Source organism: Musa acuminata, chromosome BXJ1-11 (genome assembly GCF_036884655.1).
Source record: "Musa acuminata AAA Group cultivar baxijiao chromosome BXJ1-11, Cavendish_Baxijiao_AAA, whole genome shotgun sequence".
Classification (NCBI taxonomy): domain Eukaryota; kingdom Viridiplantae; phylum Streptophyta; class Magnoliopsida; order Zingiberales; family Musaceae; genus Musa; species Musa acuminata.
In genome coordinates, this window is record NC_088337.1 from 22,990,001 (window position 1) to 23,017,500 (window position 27,500).

The following is a 27,500-nucleotide window of genomic DNA, read 5'->3' on the forward strand; positions in this document are numbered from 1 at the left end:
GCGCGCTTTTGATCAATAGCAGTAGTCGTGGTAATAGAAAGCGAAGAGGAGAGATCGTGTCTACTTCTACGAAATTTTCCACAATCCATCCTCTTTTTGTTAACAGGAGAGATGAGGGAAGAGGAAGAGAGTTCGAACTGGTTCGCGCGCTGGGAGGAGCAGCTGCCTTCGCCGGAGGAGCTCATGCCGCTGTCGCAGACCCTCATCACCCCCGATCTCGCCATCGCTTTCGATATCCCGGTCACCGCCGCTGCAGCCCCTGCCGGCGCCAACCAGAACCCTGGCCTCTCCCTCCACCACCCTCCCGCCTCCTCCCGCCCCCCGCCGCACTCCGATCCTGAGTCCTCCGACCTCAACTCCGCCGCCGCCGGGGGCGACGAGCCGGCGCGGACCCTCAAGCGGCCCCGCCTCGTGTGGACGCCGCAGCTCCACAAGCGCTTCGTGGATGCCGTCGCCCACCTCGGCATCAAGAACGCCGTCCCCAAGACCATAATGCAGCTGATGAGCGTCGATGGACTCACCCGCGAGAACGTCGCCAGCCACCTCCAGAAGTACCGCCTCTACCTCAAGCGCATGCAGGGCCTCAGCGGCTCCGGCGGTGGAGTCGGCGGGGGGCCAATCTCCGCCGCCGACGCCGCCACAGACCAGCTCTTCGCGAGCACCCCGGTGCCCCACCATTTCCTCAGCCGCGGGTCCGTCGCAGGCCCCGAGCCCTTCCTTCCGTATATGCCGGTGGCCGCTCTGCAGCACCATCAGCAGATCACGGCCGCCATGCAGCAGCAGCAGTACTACCATCAGCGGCATTTGGGGCATTACGGATCACCAACAGGCGGGGGAGGGTTCGACCACGCCTTCCCGAATCGGGCCGTCCCCCATTCGGGGATGCATCAGATGGTAGGACCGGCGGCGCCGCCGGGCATGGGTTTTCCGCCCACAACCTTAGTGGATGATTTGGAGCCTGCCAAAAGGGGAGGCAATGGTGAGAGGAAGGTACTAACGCTTTTCCCTACTGGTGAGGAGTGATATGGCGCTTCTCTCACTCCATGTTTACTCTACTTATCATCTGCAGTGGGTGAAGATTGTTAGGGCTTCGTTTAGGCTTATTTTAGATGTTCTTCTATTTCCATTGCCACTGTCAGTGTGTCATCCTCATATATCCTTGCTAGGTCTGAGTAGTTATGCTTGGAGCAGAGGAAGCTAGGAGAATGATGATATGGTCCTTATCACATTTGAATCAGGGTCAATTTAGTATCCAGGGTTCTTAATTAGTCTTCTCTTAGTGTATATTTTCTCTTAATATCACTTTAGTAAGCGATGATGTTTGTTTCTACAACTTCTGATTTCGAATAGATTGTGGGGAATTACTGATGGATCATAGCTTTATATTCCGGACAATTAGAAGGAGCTGGGTTGATGCCTCAAAGATATTTGGATGGGAGGAGGAATGAGTTAGGATATGAATAATCCATGGATTCTCTTATTGCTTGTGTGCTCGGATTCATAATCCTCTGCTTCTGTAACGGGGAGCTTATTGGTAAGAGATTTATAGACTCGTCAGTCATACTTTCTTATTTTCCCTCTCTACTATGAGTCTGTAGGCGAATCTGAACCTATTTAGAGAGACTTCAATGAGCATGGTACCCTTTGGTTAGTTGTCGATGTAAATTACATGACCCAAAAATTCTTATATGCAGCCACCACTTACGTTAAGAATCTTTCTTAACACTGTTGGTTGTAATCTGAATATTCGAAATATGTTATTGTACAATGAAAATCCAATTGCATGTAGAATTTTTCTGAATTTACCAGCCAATCTTTGATCCTGTAGAAGTATGCCTCTTTGTGATGATCTCCATTTTTGCTTCCATAAGTTGTCTGGCTTGAATTTATAAAAGAAGTCTTATGTTTCAGTAACATTGATGCTCTGATTCCATTTATGTTGGAGAAACATATATGTGGTGACTTCTCATTCAATTCTTTCCTAGAAATTTTGCTCATCATGGTTTTTGATAGCTTTCTGTTCTGCATTATGGAAGGAAGATGGTAGGGTTACTGATTGTGAGTAAACACTGACTATTATGATTGTTGGGTAGATCAATTGACAATTCTACTCCTGTATATAAGAGAACTGTGACTGGTATTACTCCTAGTCCAGAATGGTAATGAAGACACCAGTCTAGAAAATAATTGTACTAAATGAGCCTAGTGTGAAAACATGATAACGGATGAGAATCTTGAGATCTCACCGATTTTATATATGTTCGAATTGAATCTGACCCTACAGAATATGATCTATCTCTTTGCTATTGACTATTGACCACCATTTATCTATGTTCAGATTTGAGGGAGGGGTTCATGTCATGCTGCATCATGAAACAAGCTTAAAATGGTCAGGAAATTACAGAGATTGCATGCTTGTCTTATTGGTGCATGAATTATGTATATCCTCTTATGCTTAACAACTCAAGATTATAAAAGCCCATTATTTTACATGTATGGAGACAAAACTATATTGTGAAGCTTGATATGGATGTTTTGTCATTCATGGAGTCATGGAACCTCTATTGAATCTCTTGTATCATTCATGTAATCCGAGCAACATGGGAACTAGACCATCTCTAAGGGCAAGGATTGGGAACAAATTGTTGGGAGTTCATGCTAAATCATGTGAAGAGAATAAAAGTTAAGTTATTGGTATTAAATAGTGGGGCAAGCATCTAAAACGGAAGCTCTTGATCTTACATGTAAAGTCATTTTTGGTGCTCCATTTTGGTTGCTCTTCAGAGAGCTACAAACGAGATTACTCTTTAAAGGAAAAATGAGTCAATTAATGGATATTAGCTACATTTTATGCAACAGTTATTTAGCAAAAACAATGTTGGAAATTACCAAGATGGTGAACATCAATTTCTAAGAGAGGTGTTGTATACGAGGGTGAATACGCAACACCCTAGTATAGTAATATATTGAAAGTTGGATTGATTTATAAGGATTTGATGTGTGAACTACTACTGTTAATTTTAGCTTAAGCATCTTTGACTTGTGGTTCAGGCATAATAAAAATAGACCAGTTATCCCATTAGGTCGTTATCATAACTGACCTAGTATTGACGTATGATAAGGGGCATGAATAGGAAAAGATTGTCTGTGAACGAGGTCAGAGGACACGTCACGATGTGGAGCCGCCATCGGGCCATGCCTCACATGCATCATATTACGATTTGATTTGGACTATACTAGGACTTGATGAGGACATCAAGCCCTTAAGTGAGGAGATTATAAAATCCCAATTTAGTCCTACATTGAAAGTGAGTTAAGGCTACGATTGAATTATGAGACTCTAATAGGTGTACTATTGTAAATTTCAATTTATACATTTTAGACTAGTAGTTAGGGCTCAACGAAGTTAAGATATCCCATTATGTCGGATCGTGACTGAATCTGTCATGAAAGCATTATATTTTCATTTGTATTGATAGAAAAAGAAAGTGGCCGGTTAAAGATATGCCAATCAATTTAGAGCATCCAATGAAGCAATTGCTATGAGTATCAATTGTCTTTAGAGAAGTCCTGCAACAAAAGTTTGTAATAAGACATTAGGATGGCAGTTGCTTGGTGGGAAATATGATAATAATTTTCCTTGTGAAATTGTTAGTTTTGCTTATGAAAGATGTAGTGGTCACGGTTCTATAATTGTTAATAGGGCAGGTTTGGTTGCCTTCAAAAGAAAATGCCCACTCATTTTAGCCATATTCCTTCTATTCTGTCCGTCCAGTTACTTTAAATGATAATTGTTAGATCTCAACTGAATTCACACCAAAATTGAAGTGGATCAAAACTCAGAATTGTCTTCGAGCCTCCTGTCTTTTCTGCATCAGAATTAGTGGTGCGTTTGAACCATAGTTCTTTGAGTGACAAGCAAGTCCAGGATATTTTTGTTCAGTGGGGAAAAAATATCGTGGTTTAAAACTAATTTTTTCTGGAGTGAAGAATCATCTCAGCCTTTCTTTAACACCTTAGATCTGGGCAAGTATTTATGAATTGAAAGTCCCAACTAAAGATAGTCATAGAATAGAAACATGGTATCCATGGCATTGGATTTTGAAAGCTTGCTGAAATGTTACTAAAAGTTGTCTTTTCATCTATATGGTGTCCATCTGGTTTTACTTGGAAGTATTGTTCAGATTGTGATACTAATTGCAATTTTCTACTGAAATTTTTGGACCTCTTAGGTTGTGGTTTTAATTCAGTTATGTACACTACATGGTTTCTTAGAGAATTCGCAGCATGGTTGAGAAACTTCTAGAAGGCCTTAGGGGGTTGAACAATTGAGGCTGATCGAACAGGTTATTCATGTCTTTGTCTATTTTTCTCAAGTCAGATCTGTAAAAGCTGAGATGGTACATCCCATAAGCACCTAGTTTGAGTTACACTGTCAGGATATGACTGCAACCACAGTCAAATGGATCCCATGAGCTCTTGCTGCTGACTGATTCTGTTCCTGGCACATATTAGAGAAAATAAGCATTAGATCTTTCATATTCCTAGTCAGTTGAGGTAGGTTGGTGCAGGAACTTCATTGGAATATGCTTGTGGGTAAACTGTAGTCAATTGTGAAGTGGAATAAATTGAAGATGCAACTGCTTTAGATGCTTTATATTGAATCATTTATATGTCCTTTATTGCTGACACCCTTTTTCATTATTAGACTCCCCTTTAAGAACTGATAAAACTAGAAATGAATCCCAAAAAATCAACAGATCAAACAATACCGAACCAGCAAATTACAACAACGATAAAGGCAAGTGCAAAGAACAGATCCTAAACATTTCCGACAGCTGCGTCAACAACCTCGAACCAGAATCCCGAACCGGGTCCAGCTTCGAACATCGACCGGTCAATTTGTGAGCTCGAGCCTCCGCTTTTCTTACAGGATTCGGGTTCTCATCAGGCTCAAACATCGGGTCCAGGATCCGATGTCTACCTTCATATATCTAAAATTGAGTTAGTTGGAATTATTATTGGAGTTAGTAGGCAATCTCGATCATATTTCATCTAATTTTCACAAAATAAAGCCTTTATTATCATTAATTATTGGAACGGCCAAAAATTGGGCCAGGCCGGACTGGGTTTAGGCGTATAGGGCAAACGTAATTCCAAAATAGAGAAGGCGAAATGCAGCGAGCTCGTCGAACGCCCTCACAGACTCCGCACGTCATCGCACATGGCCTGCGCCGCTAGGGTTTGGCTCCGCCTCGCCGTCGCTTTTCTCTTCCTCCTCGCCGCCTTCTACGTCGGCCGTCCCCTCTACTGGAAGCTCTCGGCCACCATCCACGAGGTCCGGGAGAAGCGCAAGTCCGTCAAAGACGGTGGGGATCTCCCTTTTCGTGATCCTTCTCTTAACGTCTGCTTTTGGGGGATTCGAACGGTCTCAATTGAGATTAAAGACCTCCCTCATGGTGGTTCAGGGATCTCGCAGTTCGTCCTCGAGGCCCAGAAGTCGGTGGGGTGGGTGCACGACGAGTCCGACTCGGGAGCAGGTGATGATCGGAAGGCTTCCACGGCCACCAGTCGACGGATCCTCCGGTACCGATCAGCTACTCCGTTGCTTCACGATGTTATCTAGGTAGATTTGCTAGTTGTGACTGACCTTTTCCTTCACCAAGATCGGTTCTTTCAGGTCATCCCTCTTCGATGGATATTTAAAGAATAAATCTGCAGCATGTAATTGTGTAATAATCTATATGGATGCCCTCTTTCTACATTTCTGGATGTTGTGCATTGCTACTAATTGCCTTTTGAATCTATTTTCTTTTTATGTGAGCTGAATTGCTGCCATTGGGGTGATTAAAGACGACCATTTTGGTAGTACACGAATTGGACATGTCTTGCAGAAAGTAGGATTGCAGTGCTGTGCTCCGTTTGTGTTTTCCTGGTGTGCATTTCTGCCCGGTGACAAATGATTTTGATGGTGACTCCCTGATCTGTGCGGAAGCAGTGTGTAGGAAATCAAGAAATCAGGAGGAACAGAGGGTTATTAGAAAAGAATCAACCTATTGAGCAACAATGAAGTTCTGGTTCATCGGTGCTATTTTTATTGGTAGGAAATCTCTGTCTGCTGGATTTAGCATCATCCTTTTTTGCTAATATGTTTATGTCTTTTGAAAGCACATAGACAAACAAGCTGGAGAAGGAAACTGACATAAGCAGAGCACACCCAAACCTGCCTTTTATCACTTAGCTAGAGGTATGAAAGCTCAGCTCGAGCTTAATATGTTGTTGAGTTTAGAGAGTTACAACTGGAGTCCGCTTGTGAGTCCAGTTGATCTAACGTCACTCTTATTTTTGTCCGACATGTTTATTATAACTACAGTTGATTTTATTGATTTCCAAGAGTGAACTGATACAGTTTTCTGTCTTTGTTTTGGATTGCTCTTAGTACCTACACCTCTTGCCTTGTACGATTGAATTAGCTTCTATGTCTTCAGAGCCCCTCCTATGTAGGATCTCTTCACTCTGCTAGTCACACTGTTTAACTCTTTGGGTTTCTCATCTTTATCTTCTCTAATGGTTAGCCAAATTAACTTCCTACCAATATCAACCATGGGGAGCTTCGACACATTATGATGATACGAATAGAGCTAACACCAAAGCAGAACAGTCATTATTTTTTAGAATGGGAGAGGAGGGAGCTACTGTTGAATATTGATATTATTTTATTTGATTCAATTGAACTAAATAATTCGAAATCAACTCGAACCAAGGCTAATTCAGTCTGATTTGAATCAGGCGGGCCGTTAACGGGGAGGGGATGGGTAAACAGGTGAGGGAGTACTCTACCCGTCCCCGCCCCCGCCCCCGCCCCATATATGAAAATGTCCCTCAACCTCGTCTCCATCTCCACCCCATTATAGGCAGGTCCTATACCCTCAGGTATATTTGACACCTCTAATCAAGCATGTCAAAACCACTAATATTGCTCTAACGATTAAAAACAAGAGACAACTTGGCAACTCACACTAGTGATTTAGCCTTGAAAAGAGAGCTCAAATTTTCAATCTGCATTCAATCTACGTTCTACTGAACCAGTTCAATTGAAGATCTCTACTAGGACTCTACATTCAATCCGCACGTGTTAATGACTATCTTGCACCAAGTCAAATGTGCACTTTTTCAAGTCTCTCTTTCTTACAAAGTACAAACAAAGTATCTCTCTGAATGTTACCTTCCTGGGTAAGTAAGTAATCAACACCAACAAAATCAAAATAAACAAACTTGATAAAGGTCATTTTCACGATCATATGAGCTTCGAAAGACTTGTTGAAAACTAATTGGATGACAAATTGACAATCAAGTAGGGTCCCGGATTTCTAACATTTAGTATTATAGTCTTTCATTTTTTTTTTCTAGTCACTTTGTCCATTATACAGCGGTATCCTGTCGCCATCAGACTTCAGTTTCACATCCCCGAAGATTCCTGGAGAGATGGTTCCGAAGAATATAGAGGGGAAATTTTCGTCGGTTAAAGTTAAGAAGGTACAAACAGATGAAGAATACTGCAGCATTATATGGTAGGCAAGCTGTAGCATACTGTTTTGCAGAAGCACAGTTTACTGTCAAAAAAGTTAGATTTTGTGTTGTCCTTAAGGCAATCGAGCGACAGCAGCAGTTAAAAGTTATTAGTACATGTGATGTTTTATTTTCCCTTTTCATTGCCACAGAAACATTTTATCTGAACTTTGAACCAACTCTTGGCAATGGCATTTCATGTATGACCTAAAACAAATCTGTTTCACTTTCGATCACCAGGTGTTTTGATGTTGTGTCGAGATTCGAGGTCTTCGAGCTTCGGCATGTGACTTATAACTCTTTTCTTCAAATTGTTGCTGATTCTGAGCTAAAAATATTCGGTGAGTACCTCTTGATCTTTGCTCCGTCTCAAGTGTTGGTAGATGCGTTTTTTATTTGTCTTGTCGATACAAGTTAAAGATCTGGGTCTCAGCCTCCTCCTTTTGCTGGTGTTTCTGTAAATCTGCAGCTGTATGCCAACAGCCGAAGGATTTGAATGATGTATTTATAGACCTACCTATCAAATCTCATCGGATAATAAGAAATAAAATAAAATTATGTTAAAAAAAATATGATTAAATTAAAGATCAAAAAACAAAAAATGTAAAAAGTAAAAATATCGTAGACATAATAACATCGGTTCGTATGTATCGACTAAGATTTTAAGTATGGGACTAACATATTGGTAAAGGAATTGAATTCCGCATATCAAGTCTCAAAGTATAAATATGTTAAGAAGGGAGGGGTGGGTACGTAAATATGCATCAGCTCTTTTTATTTCATTGAGTAGGCGCACTCCGCTAGGGTTTTGCTGAGGTTCCTCTCCGTGGCGACGAGCAAGATCAAGACAGCGTAAACGTTCATGGAGAAGGCGTCGGGGCTGCTCTTCTCCGGCGTACGGGTCGACCGAAAGCGGTTCGCCCGGGAGATTGCCCGATTCCAGGCAAGCATGACAACCGATTTTGTGCCGGTTTGTGACCCAATTCCCTGTTTTGGATTGACTTTAATGCTTCAATCTTTGTTCTTTGCTGCAGCAGTCGAAGAAAGAACCGGATGATCTCGAGGACCTAGCGGATGCAGCGCTGGAAGCCTTGCCGGAGGTGAAGGCGAACAAGAAGGAGAAGAAGCGGAAGCGCAAGGATAAGGACTCTTCTGGTTGCATCTCTGGCTTACGTACACGCACAGTAAAAGTTGTTGCTTTAGTGTGATGCGAGTTTTGTTCACATGTCATAATCGTTTCTTCGCCTTGTTTGGGATTTGGTGTAACAGATGCTGTGGAGGGGTTCAGTGTGTTCAAGAGTTCCGAGTCTTTGTCCTCTATTCTAGAAAGTAATGCTTTGGAGGCTACTTCTGCTGAGAAGAAGAAGGAAGTGGAAAAGGAGATTGAGGTGGTTTTGGTCTAGTTTTGTTACTTTTTGTTGAATGATTCTTTTTTGTTTCTATACCTTAAAATTTTTGTTTCCTGCTTCAGAAAGCTTCTATTCTGCGTAAGAAGTATGGAATTCATGTTTCAGGACACGGTGTTCCTCCCCCGCTCGAGAGTTTTGTAGAGCTAAGCTCAAGGTGAGATCCCATATATGGAGAATCCTTGTTTAGAGATCAACTTGCAGCACACTGTTGCTTGGCTTTTGGCACAAATGTTTTGGTGGTACATGCTGAATGTTCTCATGCTGGCCTGTGTAGTGGCATCGGTGCATAGCATATTCTGTATGCACTCATGCCCCTGAGCATCGCAGCCAGTGTGCACATGTTACTGGCTGAATTTAAATCCTTGAACCAATATGCTGAACAATATCTGCTGCCATTGAACCAATATGCTGAACAATATCTTCAGATGTTTAATCCCCACATCCTTACTGCAGAATTTGTATCTTAGTAGCTTCTTGAAACAAAAGAAAGAGACATGATGGTTCTTAGTTTTACCTTTAATAGTTCTGTCAAAAAAAGCAAAGAAAAGAGACAATGTCATTTCAGCTGCCGCTAATCACTATTGCTAGTTGATGATAGAGATTGATTCTTCATTTAGGTAACCTCCAGAGTCGAGGCTGAATGACAATGTCGTCGTGTTAGATGGCTTATCAAACAAGTAATGTTTTTTCTTCTTTTTTGCATCATCAGTATTTAGACATTTTATTTTCTTCCGGAGTTTATTGCACAGGGTTCCATAATTGATGCGTTTATCCAAGATGTTTCTGTACCTATAGAAGTAATATTGTAAGGAATAATAACTAAGAACAATATAATATCTATAATAAGGACGTGCTATATCATACTGTCATTTTTCATTGTTTTGGGGATTATCTGGCCTCTTCTGTCTTTGGTATCTTGTGCTCATGTAAATTCCTTACATATGGGTACCTATAGTGCTGAAATGTACAACTTCATAGTAATAATTATGTGACTATATGTTGTCAAATAGAACAAATCACATTTCCAGCATTTTTATTTTTTAGTTCATCCTTTTATACAGTTGCAGTTTTCTTGCCGAATTGCTAAGTTCTTGAATTTTTGATTTTGTGTGCAGGTATAACTGCAAACCATATATTTTGCATAACTTAACTGAACTTGGTTTTCGAGAGCCTACACCTATTCAGAGTCAGGCTATTCCAGTACTCCTTTCTGTATGCCCTAAATTTTGTTTCTCTCTCTTTCGTTCCCCCCATCTCTCTCTCTGTCTATCTTATATTTAACTTTAGAAAATTTACCCCTTTACTGCTGGACTAATTTCTCTATGCTGTTACAATATTATAGTTATCTGAATAGTTCAGGACTAACATTTCATGGTTTTACATATTTCAGAAGAGGGATTGCTTTGCATGTGCACCAACTGGCTCTGGCAAGACATTGGCATTTTTATGTCCAATGCTCATGAAGATTAAGGTATCATTGTTATACATGGACTACATCTTGTCAGTCTTTTACTTTGCATTAGTTTAAGTTTTTCTTACTGTTATTAGCCAGGGTTAAAGAATGGTGTAAAAGCTGTTGTTCTCTGCCCTACTAGAGAATTAGCTGCTCAAACTGCTGGAGAGTGCAAGAGGCTGGCTAAGGGGAGAAAATTTTACATCAAGTTAATGACTAAGGAGCTCTCCAGATGTGGTGATTTTGAAAAAATGCTGTGTGATATAATCATATCCACTCCTTTCCGGTTGGACTTTGCTATTCGCAAAAGGAAGTTTGACTTGAGTCGGTATGAACTAAAAATCTTTTTATGTCCTGTTTATAGTGAATTCATTCCACACTTCTTATGCTATGAACCAAGGTTCGTCGTACCGTATCGTACCGGCGTTTCGACCCGGGCTCGGTACCGGTACGGTACGGTATACCGCTCGGTACACCCAGGTGTACCGAGCGGTACACTCACATATACCGAGCACTGTACACTGCTACAGTGTTACTGTACATTGCTACAGTATTCGGTATGGTACGGAGCGGTCCGCGTACCGCTGGTCTGTCGGACCGGTACATACCGCCCGTACCGGGCGGTACAGTCCGGTACGGCAAACCTTGCTATGAACTAGCAAATATAAAAAATTGGAACATAAAAGATATGCATAGATCTCTTGGTTTGTTGTGTTTCAAATCACATAAATTAGAGTCTGCTCTTCTTCTGAGCCTATTAAAATTGATTATGAAGCTCAGATCACGACCAGATTTTGATGGTGAGAAATTTTAATGTAATTATATGTTTTTTGTCATCATGCCAACCTCCTCACCTCTTTGAACATGAGGATATTCTTATCTGTTTATTCTTAATGGCTTCTCATTTGTCTGTATATGCATTATTCTTTCTCTTTTTGATGTGCTTACATGATGTAGGCCCACCGCCATGCCAGTGACCTCTATGGTGTTGTGTTAGAATGCATCAACCATGCTCATGCCACCATGTGGTAGCATGCACCAGTATATGTGCCATGGATGCATTATATGCATGGGAAGCAGAATTATGCTTCTCTGTTTCATGCTAGAATTGAGCTGATGTGGTACAAAATTAGTTGGTACTCTTAGCAAATAGTGTTGTACTTTATGCTTGGTTAAAAGGAAATGTATTGGGAGGTTAGAGTAATTGAATAGGACCGTTGTGAGAATACAATAGCATGTATAAATGCATTAAGATCTCTATTGAATGTTGTTATGATCAGCCAACTCTGTTGTGCTAGAAAACTTGGACAGGTGCAGGATGTTAGATTGCGGATTGGAGCAGGAAAATGGTGTTTTTTTCAGAATAGCAATCACAACTGATTTATTTTCTCTATACAAATTACAGGAATTTAGACCATTTCTTTTTTAATCAGAATGTGCAAATTCGAGTTTGTGAAGTCGTTATCTTACAGGGATTAGAAAAGGCACATGGAAGCATTATAGATATTATAAACACAGAAATATGTTGTCATATTGAGTTTGTATCCATAGCATTCTGCATTTTTTAATGTAAGAAGTGTATAAAGTGCAAGAATTTTTATTAATGGTCATGCATATCTCATTTAATATTTGCTTTGTGCAGGGTGAAATATCTTGTCTTGGATGAAGCTGATAAGCTTTTTGAGCTAGGTTTTGTAGAACAAATTGATTCTGTGGTCAAAGCCTGTTCAAGAACTACTGTAGTACGTACACTGTTCAGTGCGACTTTGCCTGAAACTGTTGAAAAACTTGCAAGCACTGTTATGGTTGATGCAGTTCGAATCATCATTGGTAGAAAGTATGGCATGCAGAATAGTATTTACACTATGAACTTCACAGTTGCTTGGTCAGATGATACGTCTCTAACAGAACAACTTTTGACAGAAATTCTGCCTCTGAGATGATTAAGCAAAAACTTGTTTTTGCTGGTAGCGAAAAAGGGAAATTGCTTGCTATTCATCAAAGCTTTTCAGAGGTACAACTGATATCTTTATATTTCTAGCACATTAAATCCACATGATTAATTGTCTCTGTTAATCAAATTTGCCTGTGTCAAGCAGAACAGGCATGATATCTTATTCCTTTTTAATGACGGATATCCTTTCTATATTACGAATATAAATATGTCAGTGTAATGCACTAATACAATTGAAATTGTTTAAACAGTGGTTCGAGGCTTCCTAATAATATTGTTATTAGTGGCAATTTTGATTTATCTAACAATTTTTAAAACATTGAGCACTCTCTTTTTCTCAAACTGTAATTCATTTAAACTTTGGTTCACTGAACTTCACTGAGGTTACTCAAAAATAGTATGATGCGCTTGGGCTTCTTTGCTTGATTCAGAGTTCTTTTTTTTTTTCTGCTGGATTACTATCTAAGGTTTGACTAACATCTCTGTAATTTTTACCAATAGAGTCTGAATCCTCCGGTACTAGTGTTTGTTCAAAGCAAAGAAAGAGCGAAGGAACTTTACAAGGAATTAGCATTTGATGACATAAAAGTTGATGTTATTCATGCAGACCTTTCCCAGCAGCAGGTTAGCATTTGTGCAGTTGATTGTTAAGAAAACTGGCTAATTGACTTTTGCAGATCTTTTCTTCAGAACTTTTGAAAAATTGATTAGTGCAACCCTCAGATTTTGGTTGAACAGTCATCGTACTTTTAATTTAACATTTACAATTGTCCTTCATACACATCATTTCCCTGATCATAATTTTTATTTTATTGTTATAGCGAGAAGATGCAGTTGATAACTTCAGATCAGGCAAGACATGGGTTCTGATAGCAACTGATGTTGTTTCTCGCGGTATGGATTTTAAGATGATCAACTGTGTGATCAACTATGATTTTCCTGAATCAGCTGCAGCATATATTCATAGAATTGGTATGCAACTAAACTTTTTCCTTGCTAGTTGTAGCATAACCTTTTTGTAATCAGCAAATTGTTTTGACTTCATGCTTGAAGATTTATCTGGCTTCTCTAAATGGACCAGCACAGATCGAATCCATGCCAGCATACTGACATATGGTATGCTGGAATATATTGTGGTACTAATCTTCTGGGGTAGGGAGGACTAGGTTGATGCTCAGACCAGTAAATACTGGCCTGTATAGACCGGTCTTGGCGAAATTGAGTTCTATAATATGAAGAGTAATATTTTTGATTGATGCTAATAATCAACCATCATCCTTCAGAGAGGGAGGGTCAAAGCTAAGACGTAAGGTTTGGGACTAGCATACCAGGTCATGCAAACTCAGGTTGGGAATGCATCCTAAGACAAAAGGCAATGCAGATTCAGAACTTTGGATTAGGATTGGATGTTATCTAGATGAGAATAAACAGATGAATAGTGAAGTTTTACCAATAAGCAATTATGAATTCATGATCGGATGAGAAGTTTATGAACCTTAAAAAGATGGTACCATGCCCAAAATTCAATAACTTTCCATCTTCTACCTAGTTTCTACTGTTAATGATCTTTATTCAGATGCACATTCAGGCTTCATGCCTTGTGATTGCCTATCCAGATTCTAAAGCTTTTCTTTTCCCAATCTTATGCATTTCTAAAATTTTTCTATCCAGATTCTGTAGTTCTTTTCGCAACCTTATGTCTTGTGATCTTCTACCTAGTTTCTCCTATTGTTCTAAGTTTATAGTATCTTCTTTCTCAATCTTCAGGTCGATCTGGACGGGCTGGAAGACCTGGAGAAGCTGTAACATTCTTCACTGAAGAGGATAAACCTTTTTTGAGGAACATAGCCAATGTGATGGCAGCATCTGGCTGTGAAGTTCCTTCCTGGATTCTTACTTTGCCCAAGCTCAGAAAAAGAAAGCACCGGCCACAGAGAGACTCGATATCAACCATTCCCGACGACAGTGCCTAGTAAAAGAAATGCTGCAGTATGTTCTAAAGCATCAGGTTCCTTACTCCCATCCGTCCCGAGGTTGGATTTCAATATATTCACACGTGGCTATCAGTTCATCTTCTGTCTGTAAAATCTGATCGATACTGTGTTGTTTATTACAGAGATCTGCTGCTGTGGTTTTCAACATTCTGGCCCTTGATTGCCATCGCTGAGTTGTCTGTGGACGAAGATTTCGAATGTTGGAAACATTCTGTCCTGAGGTTTGATTCTGCCAAAGAATTTGGTTGCTCGGAAATGTAGACGATGGTAATATATTTGTGCAGGCTACATTAACATTGATAACCAATAAGCTACCAAGGTATGGAGTTAAATATGATTATCTTCATAATCATACAGCTTAGCCAGATCAAGTCTGAGAAAAAAAAAATCACAAACTAATTTGATGATGCTACCTACCTACTATAATTATAAAATTCGTGTTTTTTTTTTTGTAAAACGATGTATACATTTATATTTTCCGTAAAACCATGTATTTCAATTATAGTTGAGATTAGCTCTATTGATCGTGATCAACTTGACACCTTGATCGATATCGCATGGCAATAAGTCATCGAGTGTTTTCAGCACCTATACTATCAAATAATTAATCGGTATAATAATTAAGCTAAAAAATAGTTAAATTTGGTGGTTTAGGGATTTTAAGTTTTGATCGGTGTCCAAAATGTTTAGATTAATTCCTCAGAGTTAAAAAAGGAGTATGTGTTGCCCATATTTTATCGTCGATAATAAATTAAATGTGGAAAGCTGCTTTCAGTGAGTTTGACATCGTCAAAAAGAATCATTTAAGAATTGATCAATCGAGTTTCCAAAAATGAGATGCAAAGCAAAGTCTTGAACGAATGAAAGGACATCTGAACTCGGTTTAAGTCAATCAGATATATTTGTTGTCATTGCTAATTAGGACATAACTATGTAAAAAGCTATTATTTCTTGTTTATAATGAAAGTCGATTGGAACAAACCTAAGAAGCTTATGATAAACGCCAATCGAAACAAACTTGAGAAACACTAATGACATCCTGTCGTTACAGATTATAATAGCAGATGCGGTCGGATTCGGATTGGGTAATTAGTAATTCGCATGAGACACCCGTTACCCGCAATTGGGTCGACCCGATCCGACAAGACGCAAATCCGGCTCTATTTCATTTATGCGACCTAAATCTCCCTTTCTCCCCCTCGACGTCGCGACAACGCGCCCTAAATCCCTTTGGTTGCGAAGATGGTATTCTTGAATCCTTGCTCTCCCTCTCGCAATCTGATCCTTTTTTGTTCCTTGACATGGCGATCTCTGCTTCGAATTTTCTACCTGCTTTTGATGTGGATTTGTTTGGTTTCGGTTTTGTTGCAGCTCTTCTTCTCCTACTTCAAGGAGTTGGTGGGGAAAGAAGTGACGGTTGAACTGAAGAACGATCTCGCCATCAGAGGGATCCTCCACTCCGTCGACCAGTACCTCAACATCAAGCTCGAGAACATCCGGGTCGTAGACCAGGACAAATACCCTCACATGGTACTGCCGCCGCCATCTCTTTCTTCTTGTTTCCCTTTCCCCAACTTCGTTCATTACATGCATATGCATCTTTGATCTTGACTCGTGGGTTGATGCTGCTAGCGTATGGGTTTAGGGTTTATGGATTTAAGGGTCTGTCTTGGTGATTAGAATCCATTTTCTTTTTAATTCTCGTTAGTGTTCGTAAATTGTTAATTTTGTAAGATTTGGAAACATGATGTGCTTGTAATTTTCTTTTTGTACTTTTCCAAATTTTCTAACCAACTCTCTTGCATATTTGGTCAACAACTGTATTTGTAAGCATTTTGAAAGAGAGAAAGGGACACCTGATTGTTAAAAGATTGATTCTCAAGTAAGATGTAGTAGGTTAATAGTTTCATTAAAGAGGTATACTTGACTACGTTTATACTGGTCATGCTAAATTTCTTCCTCCTTTTAATTCAGAGGGCTAATATACAATTCCAAAGAGAAAATAAAACTTGCACTCGTTGAAGTCACACTGATGTCAAACCAATTAGATCAGAAGGTGGAAAGATATGTTGGTATCAGAGCATGAGAGAGAGGGTGGTTGAATTGGGTTGACCAAAATAAAAGTTGCAGTATGCCTATTTGCAAAGGCATGATGGGACATCTCATAACTTCCAAACTTATGAATGCAATGTTAAGCAAAACAAATGGAGATAAGCACACAAATGATATATAGTGATTGTCAAACTTGATTGATGTTGACTTTCATCTGCCTCTGCTGAAGGATTTCTCCATTGTCATGGTTTTTCTATAAACCTTTGTATTCAATCTTTTTCATGTTAATATCAAAACTTTTCAATTAGGAAAAATGAAATAAAATATTCTCTTGTAAAAGTGAATACTGGAGACCAATAATAGAGAAAAGAGAAAGGAGTTCCATAAAGATTAACCAGATTGGCTGATGACAAAATTAGTCCAAACTTGTGATCCTAGGTTGCCCTGATCTTAGTTAAGGATCTCTTTAAAGCTGGCATCACTTTATAAGCTGCTATTTAATTAATAGCTGCAGCGGAGAAAAAAAAAATTGTAGAGGTCAGAGAATAGTAGAGACATTGAGCGAAGAAGTGTAACAGAAGGGAGAAAAGAGCCTGCAGTGAAATAAAACCTTGATTTTGCTTCCAGGTAATGAACATCCCATCTGTTTATGTGAGACTGCATAAATATCTCTTGTGGGAAATCCTATTATAGCCAACTAAAGTATATAATTTAAGCCATATTGACTTGCTAATAATAATTAAAGTTGATGACAGAAGTCAATCTACCCTCTTCAAAAAGTGATCATATCTGATGTTCTGCAAACTTAGATTTAATTAGGTCTTAGGACTCAACTTGGTTTTAGGTTGACGTGTGCTATAGAAACTAACCGATGGCTGATTTAGGTCTGATGTAGTTCCATGGTTGATTTCAGAACCATTGTTTGGTTCCATGTTGAAATTATGTTTTAGGTTGATTCGATTGATGTTCTGTGTATCAGTGCTGCCATTGTAATGATGTTATTCTAAACAGAATCAGATTGATTGAGGTTACACAGAGATCAAAGCAATTACCTCAAAGTAATGATGTACCTGTATGATAGAATTATTTTAGCATCATGCTGAAGTAGGAACTTCATTTGCCATCAACCTTTACACCCTTCTCATTTTTTTCCTTCATCTTCACCTATTCTTTATTTTTAATCCTTAATATTTCTCCCATGGTGCATTTCTATTTAATATAGTTATGCAATATTTTGCTATATGAAAAGTTTCCTTTTATATTTCCTTCCACCAAAATGATCTTTTCAAATATCTTCAAAGGTTTACAATACCCACCACTATGTCCATTGTCCACTTTCTGTTAATTTACTTTTCAAGGTATAGTTTAATTCAACACTTTTATCCTTCTTTAGCCTGCTAACTTGTTGTGGATCGATTATTAACCTGTATCTGTTTGGTTTTTGTGAGAACCTCATATTACTTGTGAGGAGGCATCTGAGTTCAAATAGATTGCAATATTTTTCTGTGTTTTCACCTTCGTTCTTCCTTTCCTTTCGGATCAGTTTGTGCATCTGTTTCATCAGATGGTGACATGAGTTTCAGTTTTCTAGGGAACATTTTACAAACGGTTGCTTTTGTCTCTTATTCCTTTTGCATTCCAAGGATACCATCGAATATGTCGCCCAAGCCATATTGTAGGGTCACAGATATGGTTTGTTATGGCCAAAGGTCAATGCCCAATTTAACTGCATTTACCTGTGTATATATAGTCTTGCATGTTATATTTTTAAATGCAAAATTACTGGCTTGGTTCTTGTTTTCACTTTTCACTATAGTTAATAAAAAAAGCTTGGTTAAGTATTGCTAGTTTAGACAAAGTTTAGAGATACTTTGATTAGTGATCATGTCTGCATTTGAATTGTATTTATTTATTCCTTGAGACCTTGTATCTGGGAAATTTAAACGTTTAGGTGCTATTTCTGTGAGTAAAGCATGTTGTACTCGTGTTCTAGATCATGTGCAAGAATCCAGTTGAAAGAGAATTTATTATCATTGGACATGAATTAGGAACTCTGAATTGGAATTCATTTGGCCAGCTGTAATCCTTCTTTATCAGCTGTAATTCTTGAGATTGCTAATTAATTCTTGTCTAAGTAAAACATTAGAGAATCCTAAATAGACTCAAAAAAAAAAAAAAAAAAAAATCCCAGATGGCTTTTGTTGAAATGGGGGATCCAAATTCTTTGGCATGAATTTCAGTCTCTCCTTTGATCAGATCTCTCTGTTGTCAAATAGGGCATTAAAGCTTAGTGCTGCATATGGCTTTTGATCAACAGAAAAAGTAAATGTTCAAACTTGGCCTTTGTTATAGCTTCTTTGTTTTGACTCCACAACCTTTGCTGCTTTATTTTCTGTGCGGTAAAATTGCGTGGTTCCCAAATAAAAAAAGTTGTTCACTTCTGTGATTATTGTTTTATAATAAAGTCACTGTTTTCTCTCCGCTGGTTTCTTAAATTGCAGTTGTCCGTGAGGAATTGCTTTATCAGGGGATCAGTGGTGCGGTATGTCCAACTACCGCCTGATGGTGTCGACATCGACATTCTTCACGATGCCACCAGGAGAGAGGCTCGTGGGCCTTGATTTCTTCTACAGCCGTATGTGATTCTCTCTAAATGGTCAATGATTCAAAGTTCCTCCAAGCGCTATGCTTTGCTATGCTATTTTTTTTTTTTTGTTTTCCAATGATCCCGTTACACAAGTACTTAGTCTTCCAGCTGTGGACGCATGCAACTCCAAAGTGAACAGCTTTCTACCTTTTTTTTTCTCTTTTTTATTTATGAGCAAAGGCAAGTGACGTAGTCGAAACATAAGCCAGAGTAGACATTGGTTGCCTATAGATATGTCATCGTCAGTCATTTATCATATGTCGGACGGAGTGGGTCGTGTGGTTAGCATCGCATGATGTCACGACTGTGATGTTAGATGGATCAGATGAGTCCTCATATTTGAGAAATGCTCGAGGATCTTACGAAACGGGTCTTATTATTTAACTCTCCCCACTTAATACTCTGAAGAACCCTTGACAAAAATCTTTAGGTTTGACATTTTAAACTTTTTTGAACCTTTCAAATCCTCAGCATCCGCAAGGTTTTTCAACCATGATCCTAATTTAGTTTTGCGAAATCATTTACTGAATTATCTCGCTCAATCTCACACCCAAACCAAGTTAGGCTTTCTGGCTCTCATGTAGTAGACCATAATATAGATGTTGACTCAAAGTTTGATCTCTGCCGTGGGATCAAGAAATCCATTGTTCCCGATGCTCGAGACTGTTGGTGTCGCCTTGGTGTTGAGATGCTAATGTCGCCTCGACATTGGGACACCTCTGCGGTGATTCAAAGTGCTAATTATATATTAGCTACCTTAATTAGTTAAATATGTTTAGTATTTTGATTTTTAGATTTAAAAAAATTATATTAAAATTTTTATAATTATGAAAGTAATTCTATTGACCCTAATATTATTGATTTTATCAATGAATGATATAGCACATGTAGGAATAATCTAAAAATGATGGGTAAAAAGATAATTTTAATATCTTAATTTTATTTTTATATCATATTTAAAACTTAGTCGATTATTATGGTGGTGGCAGACGATGGTGCCATGAGCGTCACGGGTGGTTGTTGTAGTGATTGTTAACGAGAGCCGATGTAGTAGTTGGTTCTGTTGATGTCGATCTAAACATCGGAGATCAAGGCGAGGGCGGTGATCATAGTAGCGATGACGGTTTGATGATGGTGGTGGTGGATCTTGCGAATATCCTAGGGTGGAGTCTTAGAGGTGTTGCTTGAGAGACTTATGTGGCTTCTTGGGGGGGGGGGGGGGGGGGCACGGGTTTGAAAGGATTAAGAGGAGGGAGAGCGACAACTGGAGGTGAGGCAAAGGGAGAGGAGGACGAGGACGATGGTCGCTCTACATCATTCTGCATCGGCACCATATGACATTTGCATCAACGGGGGGTGAGGTAAAAGCCTTACATCTTGTCGACAAAGATACAGAACAATGCGATGCCAACACAAATGCCTCACCATCCGTCGATGCAGATGTAAAACCACCATCGTTCTCGTCCTTTTCCTTCTCTCCCTTTACTTCACCTACCATCGTCGTTCTCCCTTCTCCCCCTGCAAGAAGCTGCAGAAGTCCCTCAAGCTTCACCTCTAGGATTCCACCTGCCCGTCTCTAAGGACATCCTCAAGATCCACCACCATCATCATCAAATCGTCATCACTATCGTGGTTGCCGCTTCAATCGTCGATGTCGATTTCGACATCGACAAGACTGACCACCATGTTGTTATTATTGATCATCATCACAATAATCACCCATGACCCTCAATAGTGTTGTCATCCTTTATCATCACAACAGTCGACTAAGAAGTTTTAATTAAAGCATAAAAAAATATATATATTTAAAATATTAATATTATCTTTTATCTATCATTTTTATAATATTATTATATATGCTATCACATGCTATATCTTTTGTCGATAAAACTAACAGGATAAATTAGATTAAATATTTTACTTTCATACGATAGATATTTAAATATAATTTTTTTTAAATTTAATGATCGAGATATTAAAAAAATCTAACCATAATTAGTCTTAATTATAAAGTACAACCTAGCACTATTTTGCACCCCCCAACTATTCAAGAACAACTGAAAGCAATGGATCGATGATTCGAGGATTAAAGAGGGGAAATCAAACGAAAAATAAATGAAGCCAAGAAAGTCAATCCCTACGTACAATCTCCTTTTAGTCAACAAATTGATGTTGAAGCTTATACCTTGAGAGTTTCTCCCTTCTCAGAAACCTTCCGTGATAGTTCCAATCTACCCGAGCATGTTGTAGTGTCTTCATATAAATAATACTATACATGGCAATCGACATCTTGATGTGTCGATCCTACTCGACAAATCTTTGGAAAAAGTAAGGGAATAATAAAGTGACACGTAGATCTAAGGTAGTCTTCAAGAGGTGACAACTCAATCGCTTGAAAAACCTATGCTTCAAGTCCGGAATCATCGCATTCAAAGAAAAAAATAATCCTAAGCATTTCGACCCAATAATCATGACACTCTTATCATCTCCTATTAGGACTCTTTTATTTTATGAGCTTTGAATAATATTTATTGAATATATTTAATTCAGTTAGAATCAAATAAAAATTTATTTAATATTTATTTATTATTAAGAGTTCTAGTCCTAGACTCCAGGTGAAACTCTATAAATAGTAATGTAATCCTTTCTTTAAATCAAATAATCAATTAAATATTATTTTAATTTGTTATGACAAATCCTAGGAGGTCGATCCCCTCGAAACGATCATTCCTTAAGGTCTTATCATCTCCCAGAGGATTTTTAATGCATCGGTGAAAGGAATCATAATCGACATAACAAGTTATTGATATCTTCCATTAAGACACAATCTAGAAGATTGATATGAGCTGTATAAATCTTTTTCCAATATCCTCCACTGATCAATCAGAGCTGTATAAATCATGTCTTCAATCTGATCTGAGCCCCTGCTCAAATAATTCAGTCTGGTTAGGTCCCAAGCGAGTCAACATCCATAGGTTGTGACAGGCATTTTTCTTTCTTCCTTTCTTCCTTCTCGAGGGATACTTGGCCTAAATAGATGTAAATGCTGCTCAATTTAAATGGAAAGTAGATAATATACATGTATGTACATGCACAGTAGACAGATCTGGTCTTGGCAGCATTGACCAAGCATCAAATGGAGAATAGCAGTTGAGAGTACTACTGAGTCAACTATAATTTTGGAAGTCAGAAACAAGCAGATAATGCAGGTGTAATTTATTAGTATGCATTCTGAGTCTTATCTGGATGAAGAATATCCCAGGCCAAATGCATCACCTGCCCAAGCTTTCTTGTGTTTTCAACATTGTTGTTTTCTTAAAATACACAAATTTGTGAGTCTTTTGAGTATGATCACCGGTCTCCTCCCTCGATTGCCAAGCTTCCGAGACTCCTACCACAACCATGATGGCCAATTCAGTGCATCAAAATAGAAACAGTGGTGTTTTGAAGAAGCTGAAGACAAACGAGTCGTTTCTTGTTAAAAAGCTGAAGCACAAGGAACAGCTGCGCATAAAAGAGAAGAAGGCAACAACGGAAAAGAAAAAACCATCATCGAATGCGGATGTCTGCCAACTCCTACTCACTAAATACGTTGTGATGAAAATAATAATAATAATAATGTATTCACCGATTACCTCACATTATTACAAACATAGTCAAAAAGTTTCTTACCTGCACCACAGCCAAGCATTTCGGTGGGAGTTACGCCCCAATTTTCTCCCTACTTGTGTTGACTAATCTAGCCGATAAAGATATTAACTATTGATAGCAATAGCAAGTTCTTGTGATCCAATATCATCTTTATCGCATACCTTTGCAAAATAAAAAATTCCACTCCGAACTAAAGCGTCGCCTATGTCAAAAATTCCATGAAATTAAAGAATGCAAATGAAGATGGGAATCCTTCCTGCTTCAGCTGCATATTCCGCATACAACTTGAAAAAAGAACTTGGTCAAATCTTCTTGACCTATAGTAGGTTTTTAGTGTTACCCCTGCAATGAATCACTGTCGAAAGCAGCCTGAAGTTTTGAATGAATCTTGGCTTTACAAAATTTCACCAGACACAAAAAAAGGGTTGTGTTAGGATTACAAACAAGAAAAGATCTTTCAAAATGATACAAAAACATGCTATATCTAGCATTTCAAAATGTTCTATCTGAGGTTTCTAATTTCGCACCGTACCGATGTACCGAGCTTTGTTCGATACAACATACTGAGCAATACACTAGGGTATACCGAACGGTAAACGCTTCTTTTAAGAAGAAACCCTCTTGCATACGGGCGAGGATAGTTTCTTCTTAAAAGAAGAAGAAACCGTCACCCCCTTTTCATCTCGAGAGACAGAAAGGGGGTGATGACAAAGCGGGTGAGGATGCGACGAGTCGTTGTCGTCCCCAACTCGAACTCATCCCCCGCGAGGCACTCCGCAATGCTCCCGCAACAGTCGGATCTAGTGAGGATCCAACCCAGGGCGAGCTCATCTCTCACTCCCCCGCCACTACCGCCCTCAGCGATTGTAAGGAAGAAGACCAAGATGACGGCGAGAGCGAGAAGGGGAAGCAGCAGTCCAACCTAGGCCAGGATCCCTTCCTTCGTAGTTGACCGCGACCTCCTTGACCACAGCGGCCACGATCCCTCCGCCTCCTACCGTGTTTCGCCCAACAGAGCAAGGACTCACCCCCTACAGTGCTCTGCCCGACGAAGCGAGGACCCTCCCCCTATCGTGTTCCGCTCGACGGAGCGCTTCTTCGTGTCCCGCCACGTCCAACTCTCTTCTCCGTCATGCCTTCTCTGTCCAACGAGCGTCGCAGCCTCATCTTCCTCACCATCGTGCTCTTTGTCTTGTCCGCCAATTGATACTGCCCGGTAGTGGGCGGTCCACGTGTCGATCAGTTGACGGACTAATATGTACCGCCTGTACCGGGCAATATGATTTGAGATTCAAATCCCTGGTTCCATCCAATCCCCAAAGTGATGAAAAAAAGAATCAAGGACGATAAGCTACTACATAAGATCTGTCACTGCGCTCTCATTTATCTTGATGAGAAAAATGGAAATTCCAAGAAACACAACCAATTTTTAAGATGCTAAATATATAAAAATGTGCATTATTAGAGGCATGATTGAGGTTAAGAAAAGCAAGACCGGAAGGAGTGTTACCTCCACAAGTTCCTAACAAAAAAAGGAAAATTCAATAACCCATCCTAGGAAATTAATGTAAACTTTTCATGCATCTTTCTAGTGACTCTATAAGAAATAACTTCTTTCTTTGTCAATAAGCTCAAGTTTGGTATGCTCGATATTAAGTTGTTAACAAAATGCATTCATAAATACCCTTAGACCATCAACCATTGTGAAAAAAACACAGGAACTGAAAGGATATAACATGGACAGATATAACATCGACCATTCAACTCAAACTTATGATGCACAAAGCTCAAATATAGACATAACATGGATGGAGCTAAATGGCAAAAGATCCATCTCAATACCATGAACAACTGGGACATAGAAGGTCTATTCCTGTTGTTTTGTATGAATAACACGTAAGGTAAGAACTAAAAACTATGTAGTAATTCTTAAAAGGAAGACAACAAAAGAATAAGAAGCTGATTTATATGCTAGAATATACAGGATTTTGTTGTTCTGTTATATATCACTTCATAATATGGTCAAAATTAAGATAACAGAAGTTAACATTTTAAATATAGTATTTTTACTCGTAATGCAGTAGCTGTAGTAAACTTCATTCTTATGTCTATCAATTTTGCTATGAGAATGCTGTTGTTTGGCATTGTATACACACTTAAAGAAACTTAAGTATCTAAACTGATATATTGGGCACATGTGGAGTTCAACTTCTGATATCACTAAGACAAGAACTGAATGAATAGTTAAAGTAAACGGTTGACAAAACTTCAAGAAGTGAAAAAAAGCTTCCCTATCATGCAGCAAGATGGGGCATATTAAAGAAGATAGTTGAACATGATAAAAGGACAAATGCTTGATTTGCAGTAGTTAGGAAGCTGCATTTATTAAAAACCAAGTGCTAATTCACATGATAAAAGGAAATGGCTTATGCTTGATAATTTAAAATGTTTGTAGTGGTTAGAAAGCAATGATTATTAAAAGTCAGTGCAGGTAGGATGATGAAAATATTGGTAAGTGGTTGGTTTACAAGAGAAAAAGACCATTCCAAATTCATGGGTAATACCAATTGAAATAAAGCGAATCAATGAATTATTTTAGGTAGCTTTAGTTCAAACATGAGACATGTCAGAGAGATGATCATTCAATACTATACAGTATACACCAATTACAGAACCAGCCAATTTAATCAACATGACATGAGAAAGACAAAAGATCAAAGAAGACTCCAGGAGAAAATAAGAGAAAATGAACAAATGGAACCATCTGTGCACATGGAGGAATATGGCAGCTTTTGGATTTCATCCTTGATGGGATAAGATGGCTGAAGAGATGCATGTAACCAATCCCAAAAAGTCAAAAATGTAAGTTTCTTACTCTTCTTTTTTCCATTTCTTGATTTATATCACAGATTCTAAATTAACTTCATATGCCATTCAAGAAAGCATGAAGTAAAAAGTTATTTTGCAGAATGGAGCTAGGACTGAAGCCTCTGTCCTATCACCTCAAAGTCCATAATGGAAACCCCTAATCAAACATCAGTTCCGTTAAACATTATCTATGAATTTAATAATTTAAAAAATCAAAACATATGTAATCTAGATATTGTCTCATCAAGCTGACTTAAAATGAACAGTGTGAAAGCGATAACCAGTGATGTTAGACTGACTTCAATCCATATATTATTCAATGAAAATATACAAATATTCCACTTGTTTTGGTAATTATATACCATTGATTAAATAAAAATATATCCTATGTTGTGAAAACATTTTATTATTCCTCCAATTAGTATGCATGTTAGAACAATTCAAAATTTTTTATTTACCATTTCTAGGCTTTCAAAAATCATAGATCAGGCACAAGTTCAATGCCACAGACCTTTAATCTAGGGCCTCCATTATTCATTTTGATATGACAGGATTGACAACTCAATCCTCCGGATAGTACTCCCGCTCAACAATTGCTATGTTGACCAACAGTTTGTAGAAATAGTAGGCAAGGCCTTAAATTGGGACAAACTTATTCGAACCCCTCAAACTTTATAAACGAGTTCTTAAGCAAGATTCCACTTTGGTCAGTAACAGATACTAATTTTATTCGAACTTGTTCACCTATGGAAGAACCATTGATAGGCATCATATGTACAAATGAACTCTTTACAGGCTTCAACTGATTAGTGTTAGACTAGAAGTTTCTATCTTAGACATCTAAACTCTATCAAACTCACTGGCACTAGCAGTCCATCTTGAACTGCTTTAAAGCTTTGAAATAACTACTTTATGAGTTGTCAGTGAGATATGAAATATAATAAACAAGTTTAATATTGGCAGTGAACCGTGGAATTGGGATGAGGATTGATCCAAGATTAGCGAAACCTAGTTGTCATATTATGGAACAGGGCAAAATCAATCCAAGCTTAGTGAGATCAGCTTGGAAACAATCAAACTAGCTGAGATTGGACTAAGCTCAAAATGTTCAGATAAACCTTGGATTGATCGAGATTTTTATTTTTTGTGGGAAAAATATGAATAGCCACATTCTTTGCCTCCATGGAGAAGCTATACTGGATTGAAATATCTAAATGCAATGGTTACAACTTAGAAAAAGCATGTGATTGGTAGAAGTGAAGATTTGTTGATAAACCACTAAGCTCCCTAGTGTCCCTAGAACTGTATATAATCACGAAATATCTACACCAGAAAGTTACCTAAGATGTGATTTAGTTCTGAGTTATATAATATCCATGGCATCTTTACAAAACATGGCATCTTTATAACATTTTCCTACTCTTAAAAATAAAGCAGAAGTTCTACAAAGATAGAGATTGAATTGGGAACCAATTCTCAGTTCTGAGGTCACGTGGAATCCTCTATGATCATGAAAAAGGAAAAAAAAAGAAATGCATAACAGTACCTATTTATTAGGATATTTTCAGGCTACTCCTAATTTTGCGAGTGACGAACATTTGCACAATATAGTCATCTTCATCATTTGCTTCATAAATGGCCTATGTAAACCTAAGATTATGATAATTAACTTCTATGATTCAGTTCAGTTTTCTCTGATAATTAGAAGAAATCAAAAGAAATAGGGGTTATAACAGGGAAATGTCAGATCCAAAATAAAGTCATGCTAAAAAACTTGACTGACACCAAGGCACCCTTCTTTTTCATTTTGATCTACATGATCTGATTGCCTGGATAGCTAGCATCTCCAATTTGTTGAATGCTAGCTTATAGAACTTCCCCTTCTTCCAATTTCACTCAATTT

The 27,500-nt window shown here is 38.6% G+C and overlaps 4 protein-coding genes across 23 annotated transcripts in view; 3 read left to right on the top strand and 1 right to left on the bottom strand.

Moving 5' to 3' along the window:
- The window catches only part of LOC135597295 (transcription factor MYBC1-like), a 5,940-nt gene extending 176 nt beyond the window's left edge, over positions 1-5,764 (top strand). The window contains exons 1-2 of the mRNA XM_065090055.1: positions 1-5,369; positions 5,469-5,764. The exon at positions 1-5,369 is cut by the window's left edge and continues 176 nt beyond it. Coding sequence (XP_064946127.1) covers positions 112-1,023 — 912 coding nt within the window. The 5' untranslated portion in view covers positions 1-111 and the 3' untranslated portion in view covers positions 1,024-5,369; positions 5,469-5,764. The remainder of the gene's footprint in view (positions 5,370-5,468) is intronic.
- A 196-nt stretch (positions 5,765-5,960) lies between these two features.
- Positions 5,961-14,744, top strand: LOC135597294 (DEAD-box ATP-dependent RNA helicase 57-like). 15 transcript variants are annotated; one of them, XR_010481182.1, is made up of 17 exons: positions 5,961-6,100; positions 6,169-6,247; positions 7,431-7,571; positions 7,810-7,910; positions 8,360-8,512; positions 8,604-8,742; positions 8,839-8,957; positions 9,041-9,132; positions 10,094-10,190; positions 10,369-10,449; positions 10,527-10,759; positions 12,074-12,268; positions 12,355-12,445; positions 12,887-13,009; positions 13,207-13,357; positions 14,153-14,418; positions 14,502-14,744. XR_010481182.1 is itself a non-coding variant. In XM_065090054.1 (16 exons), exons 4-15 carry the CDS (start codon positions 8,432-8,434, stop codon positions 14,356-14,358), a joined length of 1,608 nt encoding a protein of 535 aa, XP_064946126.1. In that variant the 5' UTR covers positions 5,976-6,247; positions 7,431-7,571; positions 7,810-7,910; positions 8,360-8,431; the 3' UTR covers positions 14,359-14,393; positions 14,502-14,744. The 15 variants fall into 15 exon arrangements, 1 of the variants encoding a protein (XP_064946126.1); XR_010481184.1 differs by having other exon boundaries at positions 7,451-7,571; XR_010481185.1 differs by having other exon boundaries at positions 6,176-6,247.
- A 744-nt stretch (positions 14,745-15,488) lies between these two features.
- On the top strand, positions 15,489-19,226 carry LOC103971419 (sm-like protein LSM2). Its single transcript, XM_009385436.3, has 3 exons — positions 15,489-15,624; positions 15,751-15,909; positions 18,933-19,226. Exons 1-3 carry the CDS (start codon positions 15,622-15,624, stop codon positions 19,050-19,052), a joined length of 282 nt encoding a protein of 93 aa, XP_009383711.1. The 5' UTR covers positions 15,489-15,621; the 3' UTR covers positions 19,053-19,226.
- Positions 19,227-22,112: 2,886 nt separating this feature from the next.
- The window catches only part of LOC135597296 (uncharacterized protein At5g19025-like), a 6,433-nt gene continuing 1,045 nt past the window's right edge, over positions 22,113-27,500 (bottom strand). Inside the window, exon 2 of one of the 6 annotated variants that reach the window (XM_065090057.1) lies at positions 22,113-22,582. In XM_065090057.1, the coding sequence (XP_064946129.1) occupies positions 22,501-22,582 (82 nt within the window). In that variant the 3' untranslated portion in view covers positions 22,113-22,500. The other 5 variants (XM_065090060.1, XM_065090058.1, XM_065090059.1 and 2 more) reach the window with 5 other exon arrangements.

Excerpts from the sequence above, each read along its gene's own strand:
- LOC135597294 (XM_065090054.1), top strand. The coding sequence starts at position 8,432 with ATGGAGAAGGCGTCGGGGCTGCTCTTCTCCGGCGTACGGGTCGACCGA. Across the intron at positions 8,743-8,838 it reads TGGTTGCATCTCTGGCTTAC|ATGCTGTGGAGGGGTTCAGT; the intron begins GTACACGCACAG and ends TTGGTGTAACAG. Across the intron at positions 10,760-12,073 it reads AGGAAGTTTGACTTGAGTCG|GGTGAAATATCTTGTCTTGG; the intron begins GTATGAACTAAA and ends TGCTTTGTGCAG.
- LOC103971419 (XM_009385436.3), top strand. Across the intron at positions 15,910-18,932 it reads AGGACAAATACCCTCACATG|TTGTCCGTGAGGAATTGCTT; the intron begins GTACTGCCGCCG and ends CTTAAATTGCAG.